General features: G+C 37.3%; 2 protein-coding genes across 2 annotated transcripts in view; one reads left to right on the top strand and one right to left on the bottom strand.

The window, feature by feature from the left end:
• Positions 1-19,187, top strand: part of LOC107573354 (tripartite motif-containing protein 16-like) — a 22,044-nt gene extending 2,857 nt beyond the window's left edge. The window contains exons 4-7 of the mRNA XM_016259796.1: positions 1,689-1,848; positions 2,002-2,049; positions 10,947-11,462; positions 19,106-19,187. Coding sequence (XP_016115282.1) covers positions 1,689-1,848; positions 2,002-2,049; positions 10,947-11,462; positions 19,106-19,182 — 801 coding nt within the window. The 3' untranslated portion in view covers positions 19,183-19,187. The remainder of the gene's footprint in view (positions 1-1,688; positions 1,849-2,001; positions 2,050-10,946; positions 11,463-19,105) is intronic.
• Positions 19,188-23,039: 3,852 nt separating this feature from the next.
• LOC107573352 (CD209 antigen-like protein C) lies at positions 23,040-23,933 on the bottom strand. Its single transcript, XM_016259794.1, has 3 exons — positions 23,781-23,933; positions 23,282-23,388; positions 23,040-23,175 (listed from the first exon to the last, which is right to left on the bottom strand). The coding sequence occupies exons 1-3, from the start codon at positions 23,931-23,933 to the stop codon at positions 23,040-23,042; spliced, it is 396 nt and encodes a 131-aa protein (XP_016115280.1).
• Positions 23,934-25,779: the final 1,846 nt, after the last annotated feature.

Below are 25,779 nucleotides of genomic sequence, written 5' to 3'. Positions count from 1 at the left end.
GGAGGGGGGGTGGGTGGTGGGGTGGGATGGGGGGGGGGGGGGGGGGGGGGGGGGGGGGGGGCAGTTAAAACCCTTAGCAGTTAGCCCAGGCGCTAAAAACTCTCAAACGAAAGCAAGAGCAATTGAAGATCTGTCAAACTCTCCTGTGTGTATTCGCGTTTTTGCTCTGGACAGCGTCAAAGTTTCTGTTTACAACAGGTTTTTGCAGCATTGAGCAATTTAGATAATCACAGACATATCTGTTGATTTTTTTGGAACCCAATGTCCATTCAGAAACGTTTTAGTTTGACAGAGTTTTTATCAAGTGCATTTTTGCACGCTCGTGAATTACCTCATAAGTAACAAAGTGCAGACGCGATGTAAATTAAGAGATTCATTGTGCAGTTTAGAGAGCTTCATTGATTATATCGGAACTTTGTGAGATCGCGATCAACTAAGATGAGTGATGGCTTTTTAGCCATAATAAAGGGAGCGCGCTAGATAAATAGATGTGAGCACTGTCAGTGATTTAATTCTGGAACCGGGTCTGGCCAAGCCTTCACATGACAGTGTGCATTCACAGCAAGATCCAGTTCACGAACCAAAAGCGTGACGTGAGTAAACTTTATTGAGATCGGGCCATGTCAACCAGTAACTTTATAATAAATAACGAACAGTAAAAAGTTCAGGAATGAAAAGTATGTGATTTCTGACTGAATATAGTCCCACAACTGTTTTTTTTTTTGGACACATGGACACATTTCAAGAGACACAGAAAACTTCAATGAACATCCGAAAACCAGTGTACACATTTCTGGTTAATACTGCACAAATCCTCCAGGCACCCATAGACATGCATATAGGGTGTCGGGTGAGACAAAGAAACATTTTCACACTCAAATATCACACCTCTGAATTGGTCAGTCCACCAAGAAGGGGTGTGACCGGTAGCAGAGTGGAAAGATCCTAACCTAAACCAATCATGGCTCAAACCCTTTGAGACAGACGCTCTCCATAACTCATCTCTTTTGAGCCTGATCTTCCAGCAGTTTATCTTTTGTTCTTCTCTCTCTCTCCTTACGTTGCTTAATTGTGTATATATGTGTTTTACTTAGTTTAGTTGTATGCTAGCCGTAGTTTCATTTATTAAACCCCTTGTACTTATGATTGATTGTCTCTGTGTTTTCTGCTCACAGTTCAGAGTTACTGAAACATTGATCTTGCTACATTCTAAGCTACTGCTAGTACTGTGTGCAGTAGGTAAGCTATTCTTTCTTGGCCAGCAGCAGGATTGCAGATCAATTCCGCCAAAACCAAATACTTTCATGGTTTTAGGAGGAAAGGATGAATTTATGTGTTGTAAATCTGACAGCTCATTCAGCGCAAACTAACGTGGCGGCACCCATTGCCCATTGTAGATCAACTAACATGACCATTATAAAGGTGTTTAAATAACCACATGCATTTACTTGCACATATTTGAGAATAGGAATTTTAGACATTTCATAATATAGTTAACACATTTGTAAATATTTTGAATAAAAAAGAAAAAAATAAATAAAAACGATGCATCACTCATACAGAGCTATAGTGGCTGTGGTGTATCACGTGACAAGCATGACACGTGGCCAAGGAAATCAACAAACCTTTAGTAGTGCAGGTTATTGATTGAAGTGTGAATGTGATGATTTATTATTTGTTTTCTGTAGAGTTTCCAGTCTCTCTCAGTGCCTCCTGAATCTACAGACATAATTGACAATCCTTTCAATTCTGTCTTCTCTTTTGATGGCATGAGAGAATCTCTCTGTCAGCTGAAAGAAAAAATGGAGGATTTCTGCAAAGAAGAGTTTAAAAAGATCTCTGACAAAGGTAAAGTCCTGAAGATTCTCTGCTCTCAGAAATTAGTATTCCACCATTTAATGTTACATAGAACATGATATTAGAAATGGATTAGGAATGGATGCAGAGAACATTTTATATTGACAAGTCAATAACACTGTTTGTATGTGTTGATTTCCACAGTCACTTTCACCAGCATTATTCCCAGGACAAGGAATGACTTCCTACAATGTAAGTCACCAAGAAAATAAGCAGAAAAACATCTCAGGCTATGTATGTAACCCAGTTTGATGCTATGGGAATGCATCTGCGTGAGAATCTGCATCTGCATAATCAGGCCTTGAGTGCATTATAACTTTGACCAGTACACGGGCAACATTTAAGCAGAAAGGGGCAACTGAGGGAGTCTGCAAATCTCCTACTCTTTTAAGCAAAGTCAACTCCAGTAACAGAGCCACCTTAAGAATCAGAAAATACTCAAACAGCTTAAACTGGGCCCATAATAAGCCGTCCAGGACTACAGAAAGATTCCAGGAAGGAACTTGCAGTCTGCAGATAGGCCTCAGCCATCTGGCACCAGCACCACACAGAAAACGAGATAATGGGGAATGCTTAATCATAAGGAATGTTCCATTCACACAGATGGTCCATCAATGTGGATGTGGCAAACCGAGACAGTGGTCACACACACTTTAGGTGTAGCAGGCAATAATTACCATAGTGCTGATTGCACCACAATTCAAAGAGATACCATTTCCAGGCATAAAGTTTCCTCATGATGGGACCCAAGGTTTTAAAGCCCTCTGCATGTAACCCTCGTCTTTTTCAGAGGGCTGCACAATGGGTGGAAACCATATGGTCTCATGTATAACAGCCCCGAAGGTATCACGTTGCAGTGGCAGCAGTGAGACCCAACAGCCTCTGAAATTGGCTGACAGGGATCTCCTGACCTAGCTTGACTTCATTCATTCAGTAAATATGGACTAGACCCCAGCAGGAGACAAGTGTGCCTGCATGGAGATTGAGTCCCACATCACCCTGAGAAAATTTGTTATCTGACTCAGAGAGAGAACTTTTTTTTTTGTTGTTCAGTCTTAATCCCAAGCACTTTAGATGAGTGAGAACAACATCTTGATGTTGAAATGTTAACTTTTGTGACAGGGATAACATGAGCCAGTAATCAATTTAATTAAATACTACAAGGATGTCCTGGATTCAAAATGGAGCCAGTGCTGCATCCATGCACTTCATAAAAGTGTGGTGTGACAAGGCCAGGCCGAAAGGGAGAACTGAATACTTGTAAGCTTTGTCCCTGAAAGCAAACCTGAGAAACTTACTGTGTTGTGTAGGGGTGACCCCAAATAGTCGACGATTCGATGCTTCGATAGGAGGAGCCTGATTCGACTACCAATCTCACAGTCGAATATTCGCAGGGTGTTATGATCATGCCATTTTGCTATATGGGGGTGCTCAAATGTCTGATTTCACATATAACTACCAGTTTTCTCCCAATAAGTTAATATACAGCCTATTAAAATAATTCTGTAAATAAGAATCTGAAAAGAAATAAGCTTCAAATAAATAGTTTTAACGTGCGTGAATAAATCCAACCACCCCTATAGATTTAAGTTTCACTTTCCATAGTTCATAACCGACAGAGGAGCATCTTGGCGGCAGGGATTTAAATCTTTAACAAGACTCAAATTGACACAGGCAGAGTGAAAGTCTGGATTTTTTCGATCAGGTAAGATACAAGTGATTTCAAAACATTTCAGCTGGTTTATATCCAGTATCTCACAGAAGTGAGTACACCCCTCACATTTTTGTAAATATTTTATTATACCTTTTCATGTGACAACACTGAAGAAATGACACTTTGCTACAATGTAAAGTAGTGAGTCTACAGCTTGTATAACAGTGTAAATTTACTGTCCCCTCAAAATAACTTAACACACAGCCATTAATGTGTAAACCGCTGGCCACAAAAGTGAGTAAACCCCTAAATGAAAATGTCAAAATCGGGCCCAATTAGCCATTTTCTCTCCCCGGTGTCATGTGACTCATTAGTGTTACAAGGTCTCAGGAGTGAATGGGGAGCAGGTGTGTTAAATTTGGTGTTATCTCTCTCACGCTCTCATACTGGTCACTGGAAGTTCAACATGGCACCTCATGGCAAAGAACTCTCTGAGGATTTGAAAAAAAGAATTGTTGCTCTACATAAAGAAGGTGAGAAGTACAAAGACAAGTGTGTCTTGCCTACAGTCAAGCAGGATGGTGGGAGTGTCATGGTCTGGGGCTGCACGAGTGCTGCCGGCACTGGGGAGCTACAGTTCATCGAGGGAACCATGAATGCCAACATGACTGTAAAACATGACTGTAAATCTTATTTGCATTCGTATAGAACATTATATTCTTGACCAGTTTGAGTGAATCCAGTGGAGGGAGGAGATGAAAAGGCACCGATGCATATGTGAGAGAGGCGTTTCCTGCACCACCCCTCTGTGGGGTGTCTTGAAGATGCCAGTGTATTGTTTGTTTCTCAGGAGATCAAAGTATTTTAGTTTCTTTTATCCTTACAGGCGCACAAAATATTGACTCTTTGGGCCCAATTTGGACATTTTCACTTAGGGGTGTACTCACTTTTGTGGCCAGCGGTTTAGACACAAGAGCGGTTGTGTGTGGAGTTATTTTGAGGGGACAGCAAATTTACACTGTTATACAAGCTGTACACTCACTACATTGTAGCAAAGTGTAATTTCTTCAGTGTTGTCACATGAAAAGATATAAAATATTTACAAAAATGTGAGGGGTGTACTCACTTCTGTGAGATACTGTATATCGTGTATATAGTATTTATCTCGTATAAGATGCATTTGGTTGAGTTGTGCTGCAGTAAAGCGCTTTATTGTACAATGATTATCTCTTTAGCGTGCAGTGCGAGCAGGACAAACAACAATGCAGAATATTAATAACTATGACTGTGATATACATAACATTATAATGAGAACACTATTATAATAAAACGTTGTGAATTTTTAGAGTTTAGTTGTCGTGTTTCTGTATGTTGTTGCGTGAAGAACATGTCCACAAAAGGAGTTCATTCAGAGCCGCGCAGACAGGTTAATGTATTCGGGCCCTTTTTGTAGAGAGCCTATATGTAGAATATTAATGTTATGCTGTATAAGTAACGAAGCGTATTCTGTATGAGAGAGTTAAAAAGTTAAATCCCATTGATTAAAAACCTGCTATCAAATACTTCATTCTGCTGGTCATCTTCAGTGGCAAAACAGAAATGCAGAATATTAATAACTACTGTCATATACATAATGTTATAATGAGAGCACTATTGTAAAAAAATTTGTGAATTCTTAGGGTTTTGTTGCCATTTAATGTTAACTATCTTTTAATCAAAACATAAAACATTTTCCCCCGTTTGTTGAATCCAGTTGAATGCCTTTTATAGCACCATTTTAAACTTGGTTTAAATTCAGTATTTGCTTACATTCATTGTGTGTAATTATGAGAGTATTATTTTAAAAAAAGATGTAAGCCTAAGTTATTAACTTTTAAATTTCTCATTTAAAAACAGTGTCTAATCATCAGAGGTGTAAAGAGTACCTAAAAACCATACTTGAGTAAAAGTACAGATACCTTACAGTGAAAATTACTCCACTACACGTTACAAGTCACCAATTCCAAAACAACTTGAGTAAAAGTCTTAGAGTATCTGATTTTAACAGTACTTAAGTATTTTACTTATACTAAATATAGGCTCAAAGAAGCACTAGTCAAAGAGACATGCCAGTGAAAAACTGTAACGTTGTGGAGAAGCTGCGGAAAACAGGCAGAGGCAAGGATCTATGTGCAGGTATTTCATGGAAAAACTAGAACAAACAATATTCAAATTAAAAAGTCAAAGCCTTCTAGCAGTGGATGTGCTGTTTGGGCCTCGTTGCCGGCTGCAATGTCCTCATCTCATACATAAAACACCTCTGATTCACAAATACTTGCTAAGGAACTCACATTCACATAAAGTAGCCTTGTTGACAAGTTTGGGTGAATAAGGGCAAAACGCAGTACATGCAGTGACCTGTAGCAGGCAGTGTCAGGTCTTTTGTAGCAGAAATAAACTGCCAGCTAGGTCAATGCAAAATGTAATTTGTAACTGCAACACTCATTTCAAATGTAGTGGAGTAAAGAGTACAGATACTCATTCAGAAATGTAGTGGAGTAAAGAGTAAAAGTTGCTAATACCTTTGATACTCAGTACAACTACAAAGTACCCGAAAAGATACTCAAGTACAGTAACTAAGTACATTTACTCCAATACTTTACACCTCTGCTAATCATGTCTAAGTATTTATTCAAATGAAGAACTGCAATAGCAATAACAAATATTCTAGATACATTTAGTAAAGAGCCATACAGGTACCTAGCGGGTAAACCATGATTGAACTAAAATATACACCACTTATTTAACTGAAAAATAGTTACGCTGTATGGTCACATTATAAGTAAGCAATACCTGAGGGTTAAAAAAACCATATTAATGTTGCCTCTCCATCACTCTCCAGAATAAAATGATACTGTAGATGTCGTCAACGTAGTAATCAATGCATAATATGCTGTACTGTTTACCAAAAATTGCTGCAAATACCTGTAATGGGGGGGGAAGGAGACGTGAGACGTGTGGATCCATATGCAAGCTTTTTATTTAAAGATGTGGTCACAAACACAGGCAGGGTCAAAACACCAGCGAACAGGTATGGCACAGGCAAAACACATGAGCATTCCTGTAAACAGGCGTGGTTCGATTGACGGTGAACAGTATCCAACAAGGCAAGGCAAAGAGTTATAATCCAGGTACACCGCAATAATCCAGGCAGGGGCAAACAGGGTCCGAAACAGCAAGCAAAGGGTTAATCCAAAATACACAGGCAGAATCAGAATACAGGAAAACAGACAAGGCAAGACTATGAAAACTAGAAACTGGCTCCGTAGAGTAGCTATCGCTAGGAGAGAGATAAACGCTATACAATACAAGAGACTAAACAGAAACACGGAATGGCTCGGTAAAGCAGCTAACACTTGGAGAGTGAAAAATGCAGAACAATACTCAATACCACTTGAGCAGGATCTGGGTGGGTGTTATATAGTGTGTGTAATAGCTTTCAGGTGAGCGTGTGATTGGTTACAGCTGTGTGCAATCAGTGCAATGGATGATGGGAACTGTAGTCCGGAGTGACATGTAACAGTCTGTGTAGTGTGAGAGTCCATGTCGTGAGCGGGTGACCTCTGGTGATGAATGAACGGAAGTTCATAGACCGGATTCGTGACAATACCTGTATAATGAAGCTGTCATCTATCCTACTTAAACCCATTCAAATGTATTGTCAATGCTGGTTTGTTTGGAGAGCTCTATGAATCACGTGACCACGCGGCAAAGCTTGTCGCAACTCTGTTTTTCAATAGCTCTGGCTTTAACTGAAGCGCTACATTTTACGATTTACACCACATTAAGTGTGCCAAAACGGTATTTATTGTTAGAATTTAGTATTAAAACGTACAAAATTTCTAAGCTGAGACTTTGTTTCATATCGCAAGCAGGGTTGTCACTTTGGCTTGAGATTTACATGGGCAGCGTGAGACAGAGCCTAAAAGCGTGTGTCTCTTGCCAAATGCGTGAGAGTTGGCAACCCTGGTAATGTATTTTGCCCCGCCCCCAAAACATATGATTCCGAATATCGGCAAGATTCGAAAATTCCGATTTGACTATGAAAATCCTAAGTCGGGGACAACCCTAGTGTTGTGATAAGAGTTTCTACATGAAAATCATTCACATAAAGTAGCCTTGTTGACAAGTTTGGGTGAGTAAGGGCAAAACGCAGTACTTGCAGTGACCTGTAGCAGGCAGTATCAGGTCTTTTGTAGCAGAAATAAACTGCCAGCTAGGTCAATGCAAAATGTAATTTGTAACTGCAACACTCATTTCAAATGTAGTGGAGTAAAGAGTACAGATACTCATTCAGAAATGTAGTGGAGTAAAGAGTAAAAGTTGCTAATACCTTTGATACTCAGTACAACTACAAAGTACCCGAAAAGATACTCAAGTACAGTAACTAAGTACATTTACTCCAATACTTTACACCTCTGCTAATCATGTCTAAGTATTTATTCAAATGAAGAACTGCAATAGCAATAACAAATATTCTAGATACATTTAGTAAAGAGCCATACAGGTACCTAGCGGGTAAACCATGATTGAACTAAAATATACACCACTTATTTAACTGAAAAATAGTTACGCTGTATGGTCACATTATAAGTAAGCAATACCTGAGGGTTAAAAAAACCATATTAATGTTGCCTCTCCATCACTCTCCAGAATAAAATGATACTGTAGATGTCGTCAACGTAGTAATCAATGCATAATATGCTGTACTGTTTACCAAAAATTGCTGCAAATACCTGTAATGGGGGGGGAAGGAGACGTGAGACGTGTGGATCCATATGCAAGCTTTTTATTTAAAGATGTGGTCACAAACACAGGCAGGGTCAAAACACCAGCGAACAGGTATGGCACAGGCAAAACACATGAGCATTCCTGTAAACAGGCGTGGTTCGATTGACGGTGAACAGTATCCAACAAGGCAAGGCAAAGAGTTATAATCCAGGTACACCGCAATAATCCAGGCAGGGGCAAACAGGGTCCGAAACAGCAAGCAAAGGGTTAATCCAAAATACACAGGCAGAATCAGAATACAGGAAAACAGACAAGGCAAGACTATGAAAACTAGAAACTGGCTCCGTAGAGTAGCTATCGCTAGGAGAGAGATAAACGCTATACAATACAAGAGACTAAACAGAAACACGGAATGGCTCGGTAAAGCAGCTAACACTTGGAGAGTGAAAAATGCAGAACAATACTCAATACCACTTGAGCAGGATCTGGGTGGGTGTTATATAGTGTGTGTAATAGCTTTCAGGTGAGCGTGTGATTGGTTACAGCTGTGTGCAATCAGTGCAATGGATGATGGGAACTGTAGTCCGGAGTGACATGTAACAGTCTGTGTAGTGTGAGAGTCCATGTCGTGAGCGGGTGACCTCTGGTGATGAATGAACGGAAGTTCATAGACCGGATTCGTGACAATACCTGTATAATGAAGCTGTCATCTATCCTACTTAAACCCATTCAAATGTATTGTCAATGCTGGTTTGTTTGGAGAGCTCTATGAATCACGTGACCACGCGGCAAAGCTTGTCGCAACTCTGTTTTTCAATAGCTCTGGCTTTAACTGAAGCGCTACATTTTACGATTTACACCACATTAAGTGTGCCAAAACGGTATTTATTGTTAGAATTTAGTATTAAAACGTACAAAATTTCTAAGCTGAGACTTTGTTTCATATCGCAAGCAGGGTTGTCACTTTGGCTTGAGATTTACATGGGCAGCGTGAGACAGAGCCTAAAAGCGTGTGTCTCTTGCCAAATGCGTGAGAGTTGGCAACCCTGGTAATGTATTTTGCCCCGCCCCCAAAACATATGATTCCGAATATCGGCAAGATTCGAAAATTCCGATTTGACTATGAAAATCCTAAGTCGGGGACAACCCTAGTGTTGTGATAAGAGTTTCTACATGAAAATCTACTGTGACAAACCAATCCTTTGATTGAATTTGAGACACAATGAGTTTGAGCTTTAGCATCCTGAACCTGTAGGTCCCCAGAGTATGGTTCAGGGCCCGCAGATCTATGATCGCAATCAACCCCCCATCCTTATTTGGAATCAGAAAGTAGTGCCATAAAAGCCTAATTCTCTTGAGGGAAGAGGAACATGTACCATGGCCCCTTTTGCCAAAAGAGAATTGAATTAGTAAAGGAATATTCTGCTTCACAAGGGTGGGAAGCATGACATTAAAGTGAGTATGTCAAAGGCCAAAATTAATTCTGTAACTTTTCTGTATGGTTCATAAGACCTACTGAGAGGCATTCAGCAGAAGTTTCCATGCTGACAAATGCTCTGAGAGAGGAATCAGCATTTCTTCTCTCTGGATTTCAGCTTGTAAATCTTTTGTTTCCCTGAAACAGCTTGCTGACAGGAACTCCTGAACTAATTTTTATTTGTGATTCATTGAAAAGGGAGTGTCCAAACTTTTCCAGGGGAGCAGACACCCTTGTGGAATGGAGGGCTAAGTCTGTGGTCCGGCAGAGTTCCCTTAACTGAATCAAATACCTTGAGAGCTGATCGAGCATGCTCCACTCTTAAACAAATAACACAAAGATTGTGCTTGTCATCCCTCATTAAGAAACAAGGATGTGGCGGAACACACTTCTTATAATTATTAGGTGGCAATACATTCAAATAAGCCAAACAGGGTAGACAAACAATATTTTAGTTTCATACAACACTCAAACATATGGCTTTTTGAAGAGAAAGGAGCTGTTGACAGTTGTACGGGCAGTCGTGGCCCAATGGTTAGAGAGTCGGACTTGTAACCCGAAGGTCACGGGTTAGAGTCTCACTACCGGCAGGAATTGTCGGTGGGGGGAGTGAATGTACAGCACTCTCTTCTGAGGTGAGACTGAGGTGAGACCTTTAAGCAAGGCACAGAACCCCCAAATGCTCACCGGGCACCACAGCAAATATAGCTGCCCACTGCTCCGGGTGTGTGTGTGTTCACTTGGATGGGTTAAATGCAGAGCACAAATTCTGAATATAGGACACCATACTTGGCCAAATGTCACTTTCACTTTTTAAGTGCCTATTTATGGCCTCAGTGACACACATTAATGGCCTCACCTGACCACACATTTGGCCAATAGAACTGGCAAGTTTTTGCACATGCTTCAGACACAGGCTCACACAGAAGCATTCCCATAATATCAATGTCATGATGCAACACTGAGTTCCCTTGAAAGGTAAGTCGCTACGGTTCTTCATGTTCTTCCTGTAGAAGGTGAAAGAAAACAATAGTTTTATATTTGATCATGTTAATGATTATTTGAACAGGATATGAGCTATACTGAGACACTGATAGACCTTGGAACAGACACTATGAAGAGTTCAAATACATTAAAAGATCTTACAGATTTATATTTCATGAATGTCATGTGTTGTATCTCCATCAGATTCCTATCACCTCACTCTGGATCCAAACACAGTGAATAAACATCTCCGTCTGTCTAAGAAAAACAGAGTGATTACTGGTGCTCGCAATGTCCTGCTAAATCCTGATCATCCAGACAGATTTGATAGATATATTCAGCAGGTGTTGTGTAGAGAGAGTGTGTGTGGACGCTGTTACTGGGAGATTGAGTGGAGTGGGATATTTGGTGTAGATATTTCAGTGTCATATAAAAGCATCAGCAGGAAGGGAGGCAAAGAGTGTTTGTTTGGACATAATGATCAGTCCTGGAGTTTGTCCTGCTCTTCCTCAAGATACTCATTCTGGCACAATAACATAGTTACTGATCTGTCAGTAGTGTCCAGTTGTAGAATAGGAGTGTTTGTGGATCACAGTGCAGGAACTCTGTCCTTCTACAGCGTCTCTGACACAATGAGCCTAATCCACACAGTTCAGACCACATTCACTCAGACGCTCTATCCTGGGTTTGGTGTTGGTAATAAATCATCAGTAAAACTATGTGATTTATCAGAATAGATTAGAGATATTCAACCCATAACTTTGAGCTGCATGATAAATCAGTAACAAGTCGAGTCAGGTTTATTTATATACCCATAAGAAAGAAAAATCAACATACTCAATTTAACATCTCAAATATTTCTCCTAGACAGAAATTAGGTTACTTTAAGATCGAATGGAGATTTTTGCTTGAGTCTCCTGCTTCTCAAACTTGTCACCTGAGACAAAAACTCTCTCTCACAATGGTCTTCTTTAAAGCTTTAGACGAGATCTGAACAACATCACACACTGTGCTCAGATATTTCTCTTTAGCTAGAGACTCTGGATCTCTCACATTAGTCTCCTCAAAAGTTTAGATTAGATATCTCAACAACATCACTCACTGCTTAGATATTTCTCTTTAGCTAGAGACTCTGGATCTCTCACATTAGTCTCCTCAAAAGTTTAGATTAGATATCTCAACAACATCACTCACTGCTTAGATATTTCTCTTTAGCTAAATAATCTGGGGGTCTCATATTAGTCTCCTGTTAATGCTTTAGAAGATATCTCAACAACTTTACAAAGTGTGCATCAAGTCAAGTATTGAAAGGCACTAAATAAAGGGGTATTGAAGTATTGAAAGGCACATAATTTGTTGTTGGAAATAGTAATGTAGCGGATGCCTTAATCAAAACTGATCTATAGAAAATGTAACCCTGGAGCTTTCTTTGCTGAAAGGCACATAAATGGCTTATGACTCAGTCTTGATTATTAATTGACTAATTTGATTATTAATACATATTATATGGAAGAAATGTTTGAGCTCATATTGCGGCATTTGACTTGGTGCACACATTGTAAAGTTATTGAGATCATTTCCTAAATTTAGAGACAAATGTGAGAGCTCTCGAATCTTTAGCTGAGGAGAAATATCTGAGCACAGTGTGTGATGTTGTTGAGATCTCTTCTAAAGCTTTAAAGAAGACCATTGTGAGAGATCCAGAGTCTAGCTAAAGATAAAAATCTGAACACAGTGTGTGATGCTGTTGAGATCTCTTCTAAACTTTTGAGGAGACAAATGTGAGAGATCCAGAGTCTAGCTAAGGAGAAATATCTGAGCACAGTGTGTGATGTTGTTGAGATCTCTTATAAAGCTTAAAAAGAGACAAATGTGAGAGATCCAGAGTCTCTAGCTAAGGAGAAATATCTGAGAACAGTGTGTGATGCTGTTGAGATATCTTCTAAAGCTTTAAAAGAGACAAATGTGAGAGATCCAGTGTCTAGCTAAGGAGAAATATCTGAACACAGTGTGTGATGCTGTTGAGATCTCTTCTAAAGCTTTAAAAGAGACAAATGTGAGAGATCCAGTGTCTAGCTAAGGAGAAATATCTGAACACAGTGTGTGATGCTGTTGAGATCTCTTCTAAAGCTTTAAAAGAGACAAATGTGAGAGATCCAGTGTCTAGCTAAGGAGAAATATCTGAACACAGTGTGTGATGCTGTTGAGATCTCTTCTAAAGCTTTAAAAGAGACAAATGTGAGAGATCCAGTGTCTAGCTAAGGAGAAATATCTGAACACAGTGTGTGATGCTGTTGAGATCTCTTCTAAAGCTTTAAAAGAGACAAATGTGAGAGATCCAGTGTCTAGCTAAGGAGAAATATCTGAACACAGTGTGTGATGCTGTTGAGATCTCTTCTAAAGCTTTAAAAGAGACAAATGTGAGATATCTAAAGTCTCTAGCTAAGGAGAAATATCTGAGCACATTGTGTGGTGTTGTTGAGATCTCTTCTAAAGCTTTAAAGAAGACCATTGTGAGAGTGTTAGTGTTTTTGTCTCAGGTGACAAGTTTGAGAAGCAGGAGACTCAAGCAAAAGTTTCCATTCAATCTTAAGGTAACCTCATTTCTGTCTAAGATAAATATTTGAAATGGTAAAGAGATTTATTTTATTTTTCTTCCTTCTGACATGTCATTTATCCACACCATTTCAATCAAAGACAATACATGCATTGTCATATTTGAAGTTGTTTTATGTAGACCGTGTTTTATTGCACAGTGATTTAACAAAGGAAACCATAACCTTTACATACATGTAAAAATGGGCTGTTCAAGACAACATTTTTATACTAAACAAAGCAAAAAAACAAACAAACAAAAAACCACTGGTACACTAGTGTTACATTTGTTTTAAAAAAGGTATTGCTCTTATACTAAACATCTTGCACTTGTAAGTCACTTCTAGTGTGTTTGGAAAATGTGGTGTATACAATGCTGGACACTGAAGATAAATTTAAACATTTAAACTAGTAACCCTTGATATTCCTATAAGAAGTTACCATAACAGGCCTTTAAAAACCTAAAGCAAATGAGGTCTAGAGGAGTTTTAAGTCAAATCAAATTAGTTTCATAGCACAACACTGCAAAGCATCATCTTGCCACAATGGGCATAAAGTACACTACAGCAATACAACAGCCTCTATTCTTAACTCTAAGAAACAGCAACAAAAGAGGAACCCTTTGGTTTATTCAGGGTGAAACATGCATTTAATGTTATGATTAGAAAAGATTAAGACTAGGTAACTATGGAGAAGGTTTCAAAAAGTTACAGTAATTCACAACATATGGGTTTAAGTTCACAACACAAACATAATAGGAGTCAAACTGGTCATCAAAACATACAGCGGACAGAATGTGTATAATGACCTTATCCAATGCTGTGCCATCCGCCGACGAATTGTTCTCTCGCAAATGTAGCGCTGAGTGTATAAAAAAAAAAAGGCCCTTTAAATTTTGAAGTCTGTAATGACTGTTGTCTGGGAACAATGAAAATTATTTTGACATTAACTTGCATTACTGGATTGCATGGTGTTCTGCGTAAAATTGTTGTTGTGAAATTCAGGTTCGCCAGCAGGGGGCACCCAAGCTTTACACTACGCATCAGTAGCTGACTAACAGAACAGAAGTAGCATTCGGATACAGGACGTCATTTATACAGTATACAAAATCAAGTAGTCACAAGCATGAGGAAGGGCAGAAGCCCAAGGGAGGAGATGTTAGTCTCACGTCTTAGAATGAGGCACACTGGTTTAAAGACAACATTGCACAGAATAGGAAAACATCCCACTGGATTATGCACTTATTGTAATGTACAAGAGACAGTGAAGCATATACTGTTAGACTGCAAAAAATATGAAGAAGATAGGGCAGAATTAAAGGCACAAATGGATGAACAAAGCATGACACTTGAGCATTTATTAGGGAAAACATCTGGGAGAATACGCAATTTATTAATGTTATTTTTGAAAAACACTGGGTTAAGTGAAAGAGTTTAATAGGGATTTTTTTTTCTCTTCCCTCTCCACTCCTTTGATGTCAGTCTAATGCCCACACACCTTTGAGATGAGTTGCCAACCGCCATTAAACCTGAAAGAAGAAGAAGATGAAAGAAGAAGTAGCATTCAGTATGTGATGAGTGTCAGTGTACACGCAACGAAAAGCGCTCCTTGTTTAACTTGTGTTTTTCATGTTGTTTTAACAGGTAAGCTGTCAATAATCATTACTGTAGTAATGCCCAACAGTACTGTGTTCTTATAGAGTCGTAGTTCGCACCGGAGATATTAAGAAATGTTAACTTTAACCGTGATCAAGAGTGTCGTACATAAGTCTCTAGCTAAGGAGAAATATCTGAGCACATTGTGTGATGTTGTTGAGATCTCTTCTAAAGCTTTAAAAGAGACAAATGTGAGATATCTAAAGTCTCTAGCTAAGGAGAAATATCTGAGCACATTGTGTGGTGTTGTTGAGATCTCTTCTAAAGCTTTAAAAGAGACAAATGTGAGATATCTAAGCTAAGGAGCTAAGGAGAAATATCTGAGCACATTGTGTGGTGTTGTTGAGATCTCTTCTAAAGCTTTAAAGAAGACCAGTGTTAGTGTAAAGTTTCCATTCAATCTTAAGGTAACCTCATTTCTGTCTAAGATAAATATTTGAAATGGTAAAGAGATTTATTTTATTTTTCTTCCTTCTGACATGTCATTTATCCACACCATTTCAATCAAAGACAATACATGCATTGTCATATTTGAAGTTGTTTTATGTAGACCGTGTTTTATTGCACAGTGATTTAACAAAGGAAACCATAACCTTTACATACATGTAAAAATGGGCTGTTCAAGACAACATTTTTATACTAAACAAAGCAAAAAAACAAACAAACAAAAAACCACTGGTACACTAGTGTTACATTTGTTTTAAAAAAGGTATTGCTCTTATACTAAACATCTTGCACTTGTAAGTCACTTCTAGTGTGTTTGGAAAATGTGGTGTATACAATGCTGGACACTGAAGATAAATTTAAACATTTAAACTAGTAACCCTTGATATTCTGAAATGTTTAATGCTATTTAAATGATAGTTTTAGTATTTACAATATAAGTAAAAGTTTAACATTTCTCCGAAAATAAAACTGAAGACATCTTAAGACAAAGCTGATATCTTAATGAGACATAAGAGAATCAGCGCTTAGTATCCTGAGCGTAGAGTTACTTCTGTCAGAGCCATAGCCTTGTGAGCAACACATCGACATGAAGCACAACTGCACCTCAGACAACATGGGTTCAAATCCCAGCTAAAGGTACTTTCCTGCTCCTGTTCAGTTCTCACCTGTCCAGTTGTTTCCTGTCTCTACTCCTACTGTCCTGACCGTTAAAGGTGAAAAAAAAAACATTGCAACAGCAATCTCTGAGCAGTAAAACATTTTTATAATGGAGTCTTGCAAGAGATTACAGCAAGACAATAAAGAGATCTCCCATGTTTCTCACACGTTTCTCTCCCACTGTCATTTTGGATTCTTTTCTTTCCGAACTTTCGCAAGTCTCAGTTGTGTCTACTTTTATTTCTCCTAAGGATTCTGAGACACTGTTGAGACTAAAATGAGAAATACATGAGAATCACAACTAAGTCTCCTGAGGTTAGAAAGAGCAACCACTGAGCAATAGAATAATCCTATAATGGAGTCTTGATAGAGATTGCAGCAAGACAATAAAGAGATATTCTGTTTCTTCAAACACATTCTCTGTTTTGACTCTTTTTTTTTCTTAAATGTTTCTTACAACTAAGTCTCCTGAGGTTAGAAAGAGCAACCACTGAGCAATAGAATAATCCTATAATGGAGTCTTGATAGAGATTGCAGCAAGACAATAAAGAGATATTCTGTTTCTTCAAACACATTCTCTGTTTTGACTCTTTTTTTTTCTTAAATGTTTCTTATGTCTCATTTGTGTCTACTTCCATTTCTCCTAAGGAATTTTAGGAGAAACATCTGAAATGCCGTTGATACTAAAATAAGAGATATATGAGATATATATCAGTCTCCTGAGCTTAGGAAAAGCAACCACTGAGCAATAAATATTTCCTATGGGAATGTATGGTTCATTACTTACCTTCGTAATTAAAGATATAATTTTCGTGGAAGAACTTATATCCTTTGTTGAGTTTTGAGTGCGGAGTGATTGAATAAAGGCCCACGAGTCGAAAAACATCCGCCGATGTAAATGGCGGTAGATTTTTCTGGGAAGTTGTGAAGAGTAGCGCGCCTGAGTCCGTTTCGCCAGAAGAACCCTTACACAACAAACGCTGCTACAGCTGTGCGTTCCAACGTCCGTGAAAAAGGCCTATTGTAGTCAAATAGATTGTGGACTCTGTTCATTAAAAACATCAAAGTCAATTGACACAACAATGACCACTGTACAAATGAAAAAAAAACATGAGATTAGCTACACTGTTTGTTAGCTTTGCTGCAATTTCAACGACTTAAAACTAGTGTTGTCTGAAACAAAATAGCAGTACGTTAATGTTAAAGGTTGTCCTATAAGAAGTTACCATAACAGGCATTATTGATGTCAGTCTAATGCCCACACACCTTTGAGATGAGTTGCCAACCGCCATTAAACCTGAAAGAAGAAGAAGATGAAAGAAGAAGTAGCATTCAGTATGTGATGAGTGTCAGTGTACACGCAACGAAAAGCGCTCCTTGTTTAACTTGTGTTTTTCATGTTGTTTTAACAGGTAAGCTGTCAATAATCATTACTGTAGTAATGCCCAACAGTACTGTGTTCTTATAGAGTCGTAGTTCGCACCGGAGATATTAAGAAATGTTAACTTTAACCGTGATCAAGAGTGTCGTACATAAAATGGAGGACGAGAGTGTTATCCACTCCAAGAAAGACCAGTAACTTTCAGCACGAGCAAAGTGAGAAGTAAATGTCTGAAAATACATCTAGTTGAGATAAGAATGCAAAACGAGGAATGATGTTGAATTAAATAGGCTGTATGTCACTACACACGTCTAATCAATGTTCGTTCACATCTGAGTCAAAAGAAACACACGTGTCTGTGATAACACATTAACACTATAAAGCTTCATTTAGCGTCACTCTGTCAGTCATTACATTTAAAAGCACATTCAGTATGTACTGTTAATAAGAATTCCAGTAAGATTTTTGGTTAAAATCTAGTTCATGAAACAAAGACAGTTAATTAGCATGTTTCATAGAAGATTAAAAGCTGTGAATAAAAACAATTGAAACGGTGATCAAAAAGGGTGTTAATACGGCTTCATACCGTTATTAACGCTGGAGCAATGGGGATATATACTAAATAGTTATTTTCATAGTTATGTTTGAGTTTATACATTAATTGTGCTCATTTTAAAGGAGTTTGTGATACTTTAGTGATGTTATTCATCATACCTTTCCTTTATACCTTGTGAGAGTGAGCACTGTTACAATGTCTGTGGATTTAGAGCAGGTATTGCTGGATAATTGTGTGGTATACAGAGTAATGTGTCCATTGCCATGTATCCGCATAGACATGTGCACTATCAGACATGTTATTGTTACAATACTCTGTTGAGGTAGCTGACTAACAGAACAGAAGTAGCATTCGGTATGTGATGAGTGTCAGTGTACACGCAACGAAAAGCGCTCCTTGTTTAACTTGTTTTTCATGTTGTTTTAACAGAAATAAATGTGTTGCCCCAAGAACGGACATCGCATCCTTCTTAAAAGTGTAACACAAACTCCAAATAAATTAGCTATATCTCCAGCGGTCTGTCCCAAAAGGAGGTGTGCATTGATTACATGCTAAGGTAAAAGGTATGGTAGGCGTCCCATGTTTGTCTCCGTTTCTGAGCGCATGTGAAGCGTCTTGAAGTCTATGAAAGTTATAAAGACAGGTTTTTACTTAAGTAAAAGTACGAAAGTACATGCTTTTAAAAGTACTTAACTTACTTCACTTTAGTCCCATAGTATTGCAGCCATCTCGTTGCTTTTGACATCCCAGCACTCCACGCTGCCTTTGCTCTGAAAACATTGATTTCAAAAAGATATGCAAGTATGAGTTTCAAATTAAAAAACGTGAGGAGCAAATATCAGTCTGAAATGGTATATAACGTTAGCAAAACAGCCATCATAAATGCTCCTCGAGCCGATGTGTTTACAGGGGCTTCGGCTGCATTAGTAAACTTAATTAGCATCACATGGATATGCTAGATGAAAATGACGAAGCGGATCATAAATAACAGTTAACAAAAAATTGAAAGTTATTGTAATATAGTGAATGGGCGGGTTTGTCTTACCTGCTGCTTTAGTTTCTGTGGCGCGAGTGTTGGTTAGATCTGTCAGCAGTCTTCTTGGTTTAAAAGACAAAAATCACCGGACTTGTTTGTCTGTGTCCGACTGAGAAAAGCACAAAAAATATTTTTTATTTTCCCACTGACAAACTGGTGTTAAACACTGTATATTTAACACTTGCCGTTGATAACTTTGATGTAATGGCTCTTTGCTAGCTAAAACATTAGCATTGCTGAGCTGGTTAATCTTTAAATAATAAGATACGACAATAAATCCTAAACGTTTAAAAGTGCTTTAAATAGGAATAAAGAAGCTTGAAATGCATTGTTTAGCTGTTCTTTTTCGTGACTCTTCTTTGAGTGAGCTCAGCTCAGCTGTGATTGGACGGGCTGACGTCACGGGACTGACTAGATAACGGGCGCGGTTTTTGAATCTTTTTAGGAAACACACTAAAAATATATATTTTGCCATAAGTAAAAGTTATTACATTAAAAAAGGCTTAATGTAGGCTTAATAGGAAAGATTTATGTACACTGAAAAAATTATACTAATTGTTTTAAGGTAACTGGTTGCAAACAATTTATTTTAGCTACATTTAAAAAAATGTTGAAAGTTAGTCAACTAAATTTTATTTATTTAAATGTAGCTTAAATAAATTGATTGCAACCACTTACATTAAAAAAAGTAGTAAATTCAATGAATCATTTTTTCCAGTAAAATATAGTAAATAAACAATAGTAACTACATTTACTATTTATATATGTATTTATTTGATTAGCTTTTAATTAGTTATAATAACCTATAGCCCTATACTCTATACACACATATTTTCTCCGAAAACATTATTTAAAAGAAATGAGAAACCATGGAGCAAGTTCACATTTCTTTGAAATATTTTGTGGTCAGCCATAGTACGTCTAAAAGCTATAGGCTACATTAAATTAATTTTTGAGTTATTTGATTGAAACGTTCTTTCGATATGAAAACATTGAGTTAAGCCAAAAAAAGTTGTTTCAAGTCTGTTCAACATGATGCAGTTGTGTTTGAACGGGAAACCTGATATAATGGTGTTAAATCAAAATAAATTGTTTAAATAAAGTGAACAGCATCAAAAAACTTTCTTTTTCCCCCCCTTTTTTTTCCAGTGAGAGGTGTTCTTTATCATTCCTGTAAAACGACTCTTTTAAAGAGGATCAATTCTGTTGTACAGTTAAGTGATGGAGCAAATTATGACCCTGGTGGCTTTCAAGTGTGAGGATGGGGCATCTTCTGCATCCAACACAAACAGATTCTGTGTTTTAGCTAAAGAGCGTGCGTGGACGAGGAACGTCTTTTAGAGATGTTCAGCTAAATATATCCTCAACATTTATATAGTGTCTCCTAATGTATTTGCTGTCCATCCTCAATCACTCAAATGTAAATGTGTAATTATTAGGTCTAAAGACAAACTGTATGTCATTCCACTTACAAACAATATTGAAAGAGACTAAAAACTGATTCCTGGGGAACTACTTCTGCAGCTTTATACATATATCAATGCCAATTGATGTTTTTCAGCTTTATTTCTCCATACAGTTTATAATTATATGTTATAATAATGCAATGATATAATATTAATGTAGAGTGAGTGAACTTCAATTTTTGGCCATGCAATATAGACAGTGTTTACTTGACTGTACACTTTATAATGCATTTGCTATATTTATATGTTTTATTACTTTCTGAAAGCAATGTATCTCCAAGTAATGAAGTGAAATCCAAGCATGATGAAGTAAAAGTAAAAAATGTGACTTAAATATACTACAACTTCAGGTTTTTTAATAATGTACTTTGAAAGTATGTTTTTAATGCATTGTTACAAAGATCATTTTCAGCACACAGTTAAAAAATATTCATACAATATATTTATGTAAAGTGCAAATAAATATTCTTATAAAAAATAAACAGAACTTTTATTTCAAGTATATTTTTGTAAAATATATTTTCATTTTTAAATTACAATTATTTTAAAGTGTGTTAAAAGTTGTGTTGTGAAAATAGGCAAAAGCATGATGCTAATATACTTTTTATATATTTAAAGATAGTACTTTTTTTTGTTAGTATATTTGCAATGTACTAATAAAACGGAATATATTACAAATACAATAAAGTATACTTTTTTCACTAGGGAATGCCTCGTTTATAATGGGTTTGAATGTTTTTGTCTCGTCGCTCCGGCCGGACAGGGCATCAACAGTATGGTGAGGGGCGTAACATTTCCGTCACACGCTTGAGGTATATTCGGCCAATCACAACACACTGGATAGCTGGCCAATCACAGCACACCTCACTTTTATTTATATAAACATTAGGTAAACATATTAGACATTACAAGACACTACCAGCTTTCCTGCAGTTTGATCATCGACAGTGCAGTCTGATTGTTAAGCAAGTCACATAACATTCTAAGAATGATTTTTTAGCTCTCTGGGCGTACACCTAGAAGGGCTACTATGGGGTCTTCAGGGATTTCATGATGGAAGATTTCTTTAAGAGCATCAAATACGTCTTTCCAATAGTTTCTTAATTTTGGACATAACCACAAAATATGGATGTGGTTACCAACATGCTGTCCACAGTTTCTCAACAAAAACATTGAAACCCTGAAATAGGAACTTTTTTTTCTGTCAATCCCGTCAAAATGTTGCTGCCATAACAGTTTCTGTACCACGTGTTCTTTCTTCACGTTGAGTTTGTCAGAATAAATAAAGCTTTATTATTTGGTCACTAAACAATGAAAACCTTTGTTTTTGCAAGTTTTCATAGAAAGTATTACGAAAGCTTGTCTTCCCCTGCACTTACTCAAGGCCTTATTACGTTACTCCCAACCCTAGTATTTCTTCATAATTACAACATTTATATTTATAATGGTTTTCAGTGTCTTAGTAATATACAAGAAGCTATAACAGATCCCTGTCTGTTTTTGTAGGGCACATTTCTAATATTAATACTGATAAGACACTGTTTTTCTGCACTGCAAAAAATGATTTTCTTACTTAGTATTTTTGTCTTGTTTACCATTACAAATATCTAAACATTCTTAATTTTTCTTGCGTTTAGCGAAAACTAACAAAAGATTGATTTTTTCTTTCAGAAAACAAGACAATATCTCAAGTTGTTTTGCTTCTCAAGTAACTGCATCTTGATTTAAGAATGTTTAGATATTTGTAATGGAAAACAAAAAAAAATACAAAAATACTAAGAAAAGCATTTTATGAAGTGTGATTTCAGATTAGATATTTATTTTGGTTTTAGATATTTATAATGCATTCCATTTTTATGTAATTTATCTGAATATTAATTTCTAAGAATATGAGTAGATGTTTTGACAGCTTTTCTTCTATTATGGACAGAACAGGAACTCAACCTGTGGTTAACTAGAAACTTCCTGTCGATGTTCAGACTTTCAAAGCTATTGACCAGTGTTTTAGGTTTATGTTTTATTGAAAAATAAGACATTCTGTAGTTATGAAAAAGGCTGTCTTAATTGTCTCAGATGTCTTCTATTAAAACTACATTTTCAATTAATTGGATCAAACAACATATAATTATACACTTTGACACAACAGTCACCAGTTTTTATTATTTTGATTTCTCTTAAGTACAGTATATCTGAGCCTTAAGCGTATCCCATCATTCATCATGTTCAGGAACTCACATGCTCTGAAATCCTGAGATGTTGAGGAAAGTGCAAGTAAAATAAATTAGATATTAGATTAAAGGATATGTGTGTTGTGTATGAATAAATTATTGTTGATATACTGAATAAAAACAAACGTGAAAGCGTGGCCGCTTCAGAATAAGGGAAAGCAGGATCCATGTGCAGTCACAACATTTATTCAAACAAACAGGATCATAAGGTAAAATGGGATCATTACACATATTTCGATGTTTATAAAGCACTATATACATATTTATTGAAATGTGTCATTTAAGAACACTCTTCTCACAGATCCATTTATGCTTATCATTACATGGAAAATCAGCCCATCCTGGTGAATGAATTAGAGCACAGTCTTCCTCTTTTCCCTTGTAATTATTCGGTTGTCCAGACGCCCAGAACCTGCATCAACAGATCAGCGTTAGATGTTCAGTGCTGCTTTCTGTGTGATATGATACTGACTGTGAGAATCATGTATGAAATAATAATCAGTTCAGTGATTTCTCACCTAGAGGTCAGTGTGCTGCCATCAACCCATTTCCATCTGCCCTCCACTTCAATATCAGTCAGACCAATCCAGACTTTAGCAACACCTGAAATGTTCTTCACAAAATCCTGAGACATGAAACAATAACACAATTCATAAAATGAGCACAGACACATCTCAGCACATTATCTTTCATTTCGAAACTAAACCACAATTGCACGCAGACACACACACACACATACTTGAATTTGTGGTTTATGAGGACTCTCCAGAAGCGTAATGGGTTATATACTGTACAAACTGTATTTTCTATCGCCCTACACCTAAACCTACCCCTTACAGAAAACTACTGGCAATTTTTGAATTTCATAAAACAGTTTTGTATGTTTTTAAAGCCTTTTGTTTTATGGGGGACACAGGAAGTGTCCTCATAAACTATGTTTATGTTGTATCCATGTCATTATACACATTTGTGTCCTCATAAACCATATATACCAGTTCACACACACACTTCACTCACTTGTTCCTCTCTGTTGTTTATGATGATCAGATCTGCTGCTCTCTCTGTACAGTATCTTCTGCTCTCAGTCCAGCTCTTCGTCTCAGAGGAAATGAAGTAAAGACTGGATTGATAGTACGTCCATCCATCTATAAACACAACCAGATAAGCCATGAACTAAACTTTGATCCACATCAAGCTACTGTAAAATGGTTATTTATGTCAGTTGTAGTAGTAGTGTTTATATTATAGTAGTTGTTTATAATATGCTGTTTATATCTTTATTAATCATTTGTCTCATTGTTGATAGCTAATCTTTTTCTTTCTTATGTCACTGGATCAGTTGTTGTAATTATTATAGGACTATTACTTTATTCATAATGCAATAGTGAAACTGAATGCATTTATTCATACTCCCCGTCCCAAATGCAAATTCTATAACAAGGGATTTTTCCCACTAGTGGAGCAATTCAAGTCTGAATGTTTACAGTTTTTCTTGATTGCTAACACATTATAACTGATTAATTTAGCCCAACTTTCCAAACCATTAATTCAGTTCTCACAACCTTTAACATTTCACCTGTTTTCACACACGTTCCAATTTGATCAGCATTTTTTTGCTGAACTCTACACAAAAATGCCCTCATTTTGCACAGGTTTAACCACGTTCTCATTCAGACAACAAAAGCACACACATAATTACCTCCAGCATCACAATATGAACCCAAATAGCAGACATTTATCTATGTGTAAGCTTTCAGTAACAAAACTGTTGACACACCAATCAGAGTCCCAGGATATTATGAACAGGAACACATGTGATTATGTGCTTTGGAAAATGAATCCTAGGGGGGGGGGGGGGGGGGGGGGTCAAAGGACATTTGTTCCTGTTGAAATACAATGCTCTATAGTTGAACGTGCTGCATGGAGTGACCTACAGGGGTTTTACACTACTTACACCTACAGTATCATTTCAGCACATAGTCACTGTACTTTAAGATGAGAGAACTTTTTACTATTCTGTGTAGTAAATACTGTAACACAAGTTGTACACCCTCAAACTCATAACTGTTGGATTGATTTGTAGCAAAGAACTTCTTACATGTAGTTTTGCAGGACTGAGAGACGACTGTCTAGGAGAGGCAGAGAAAGTCTAGAAGACTGTAGGATATCAGACCGATTCAGACAATCTAAGATTTGGTCAAACATGGTTGAAACATTAGGAGCACAAAAATTCCACAGAGGCCCAAGACAACAGGATGTCATAAATCAGACCCTAGCCGGTCTGAAGCAAGCCTAAACCACTCTTTCACAGAACAGTTTTCAACATTAACACAAAAGAAAACTTATTGACAAGTCCATGGAGATTGTCAATTTTGGGGCAAGTTATCAAGAATAATGGTCAAAAGAGATGCACAGCGTGACCATCTCATGGAAACATGTGATAGGGATCACAAGCTTCGGATTGACTTTTCCCCCACCTCACGACAAAGAACAGACTTTCAGAAATTCCTTACAGACCTCTTAATCTCTGGTCTTCATACATTCACAGAATGGCACGGAAACTGCCTTTCCATGCACCTAAATGACACTAAAAGGACTCAAGCAACTAATCATTGCTATATATATATATCTCCATATTATGTATGCAACCTACATGTGACTTATCAGGTCTTAATCATTTATTGTGAATGTATTTTGAATAACTATTGAATAGTTTAAGAATTGCTATTCATGTTTAGTATGTGTGTGTTTGAATCTTCATGCTTGAAACGTTTATTCTAATCACTTCGTTGTCAAATGTATCATTTTTATTATAGAAATCATGTCCAAAATGTATACTCTGCCAGAGCGGGAAAAACGCGGATCATGTGAATAATGAGATAACAGTTGATTTATGAATGGGGAGGAGGAATATACAAAACCCCCGAGCAACGACGACATCTAATTGGTCAAAGCACCATTTGGGGTGTGTTAAACAGCCTGGTTTAAATACTAGAAACACCATCAAATTTGGCTT

Source organism: Sinocyclocheilus grahami, unplaced genomic scaffold (genome assembly GCF_001515645.1).
Source record: "Sinocyclocheilus grahami isolate Dianchi unplaced genomic scaffold, SAMN03320097.WGS_v1.1 scaffold1922.1, whole genome shotgun sequence".
Lineage (NCBI taxonomy): Eukaryota > Metazoa > Chordata > Actinopteri > Cypriniformes > Cyprinidae > Sinocyclocheilus > Sinocyclocheilus grahami.
This window is presented reverse-complemented; position numbering and strand designations above follow the sequence as displayed.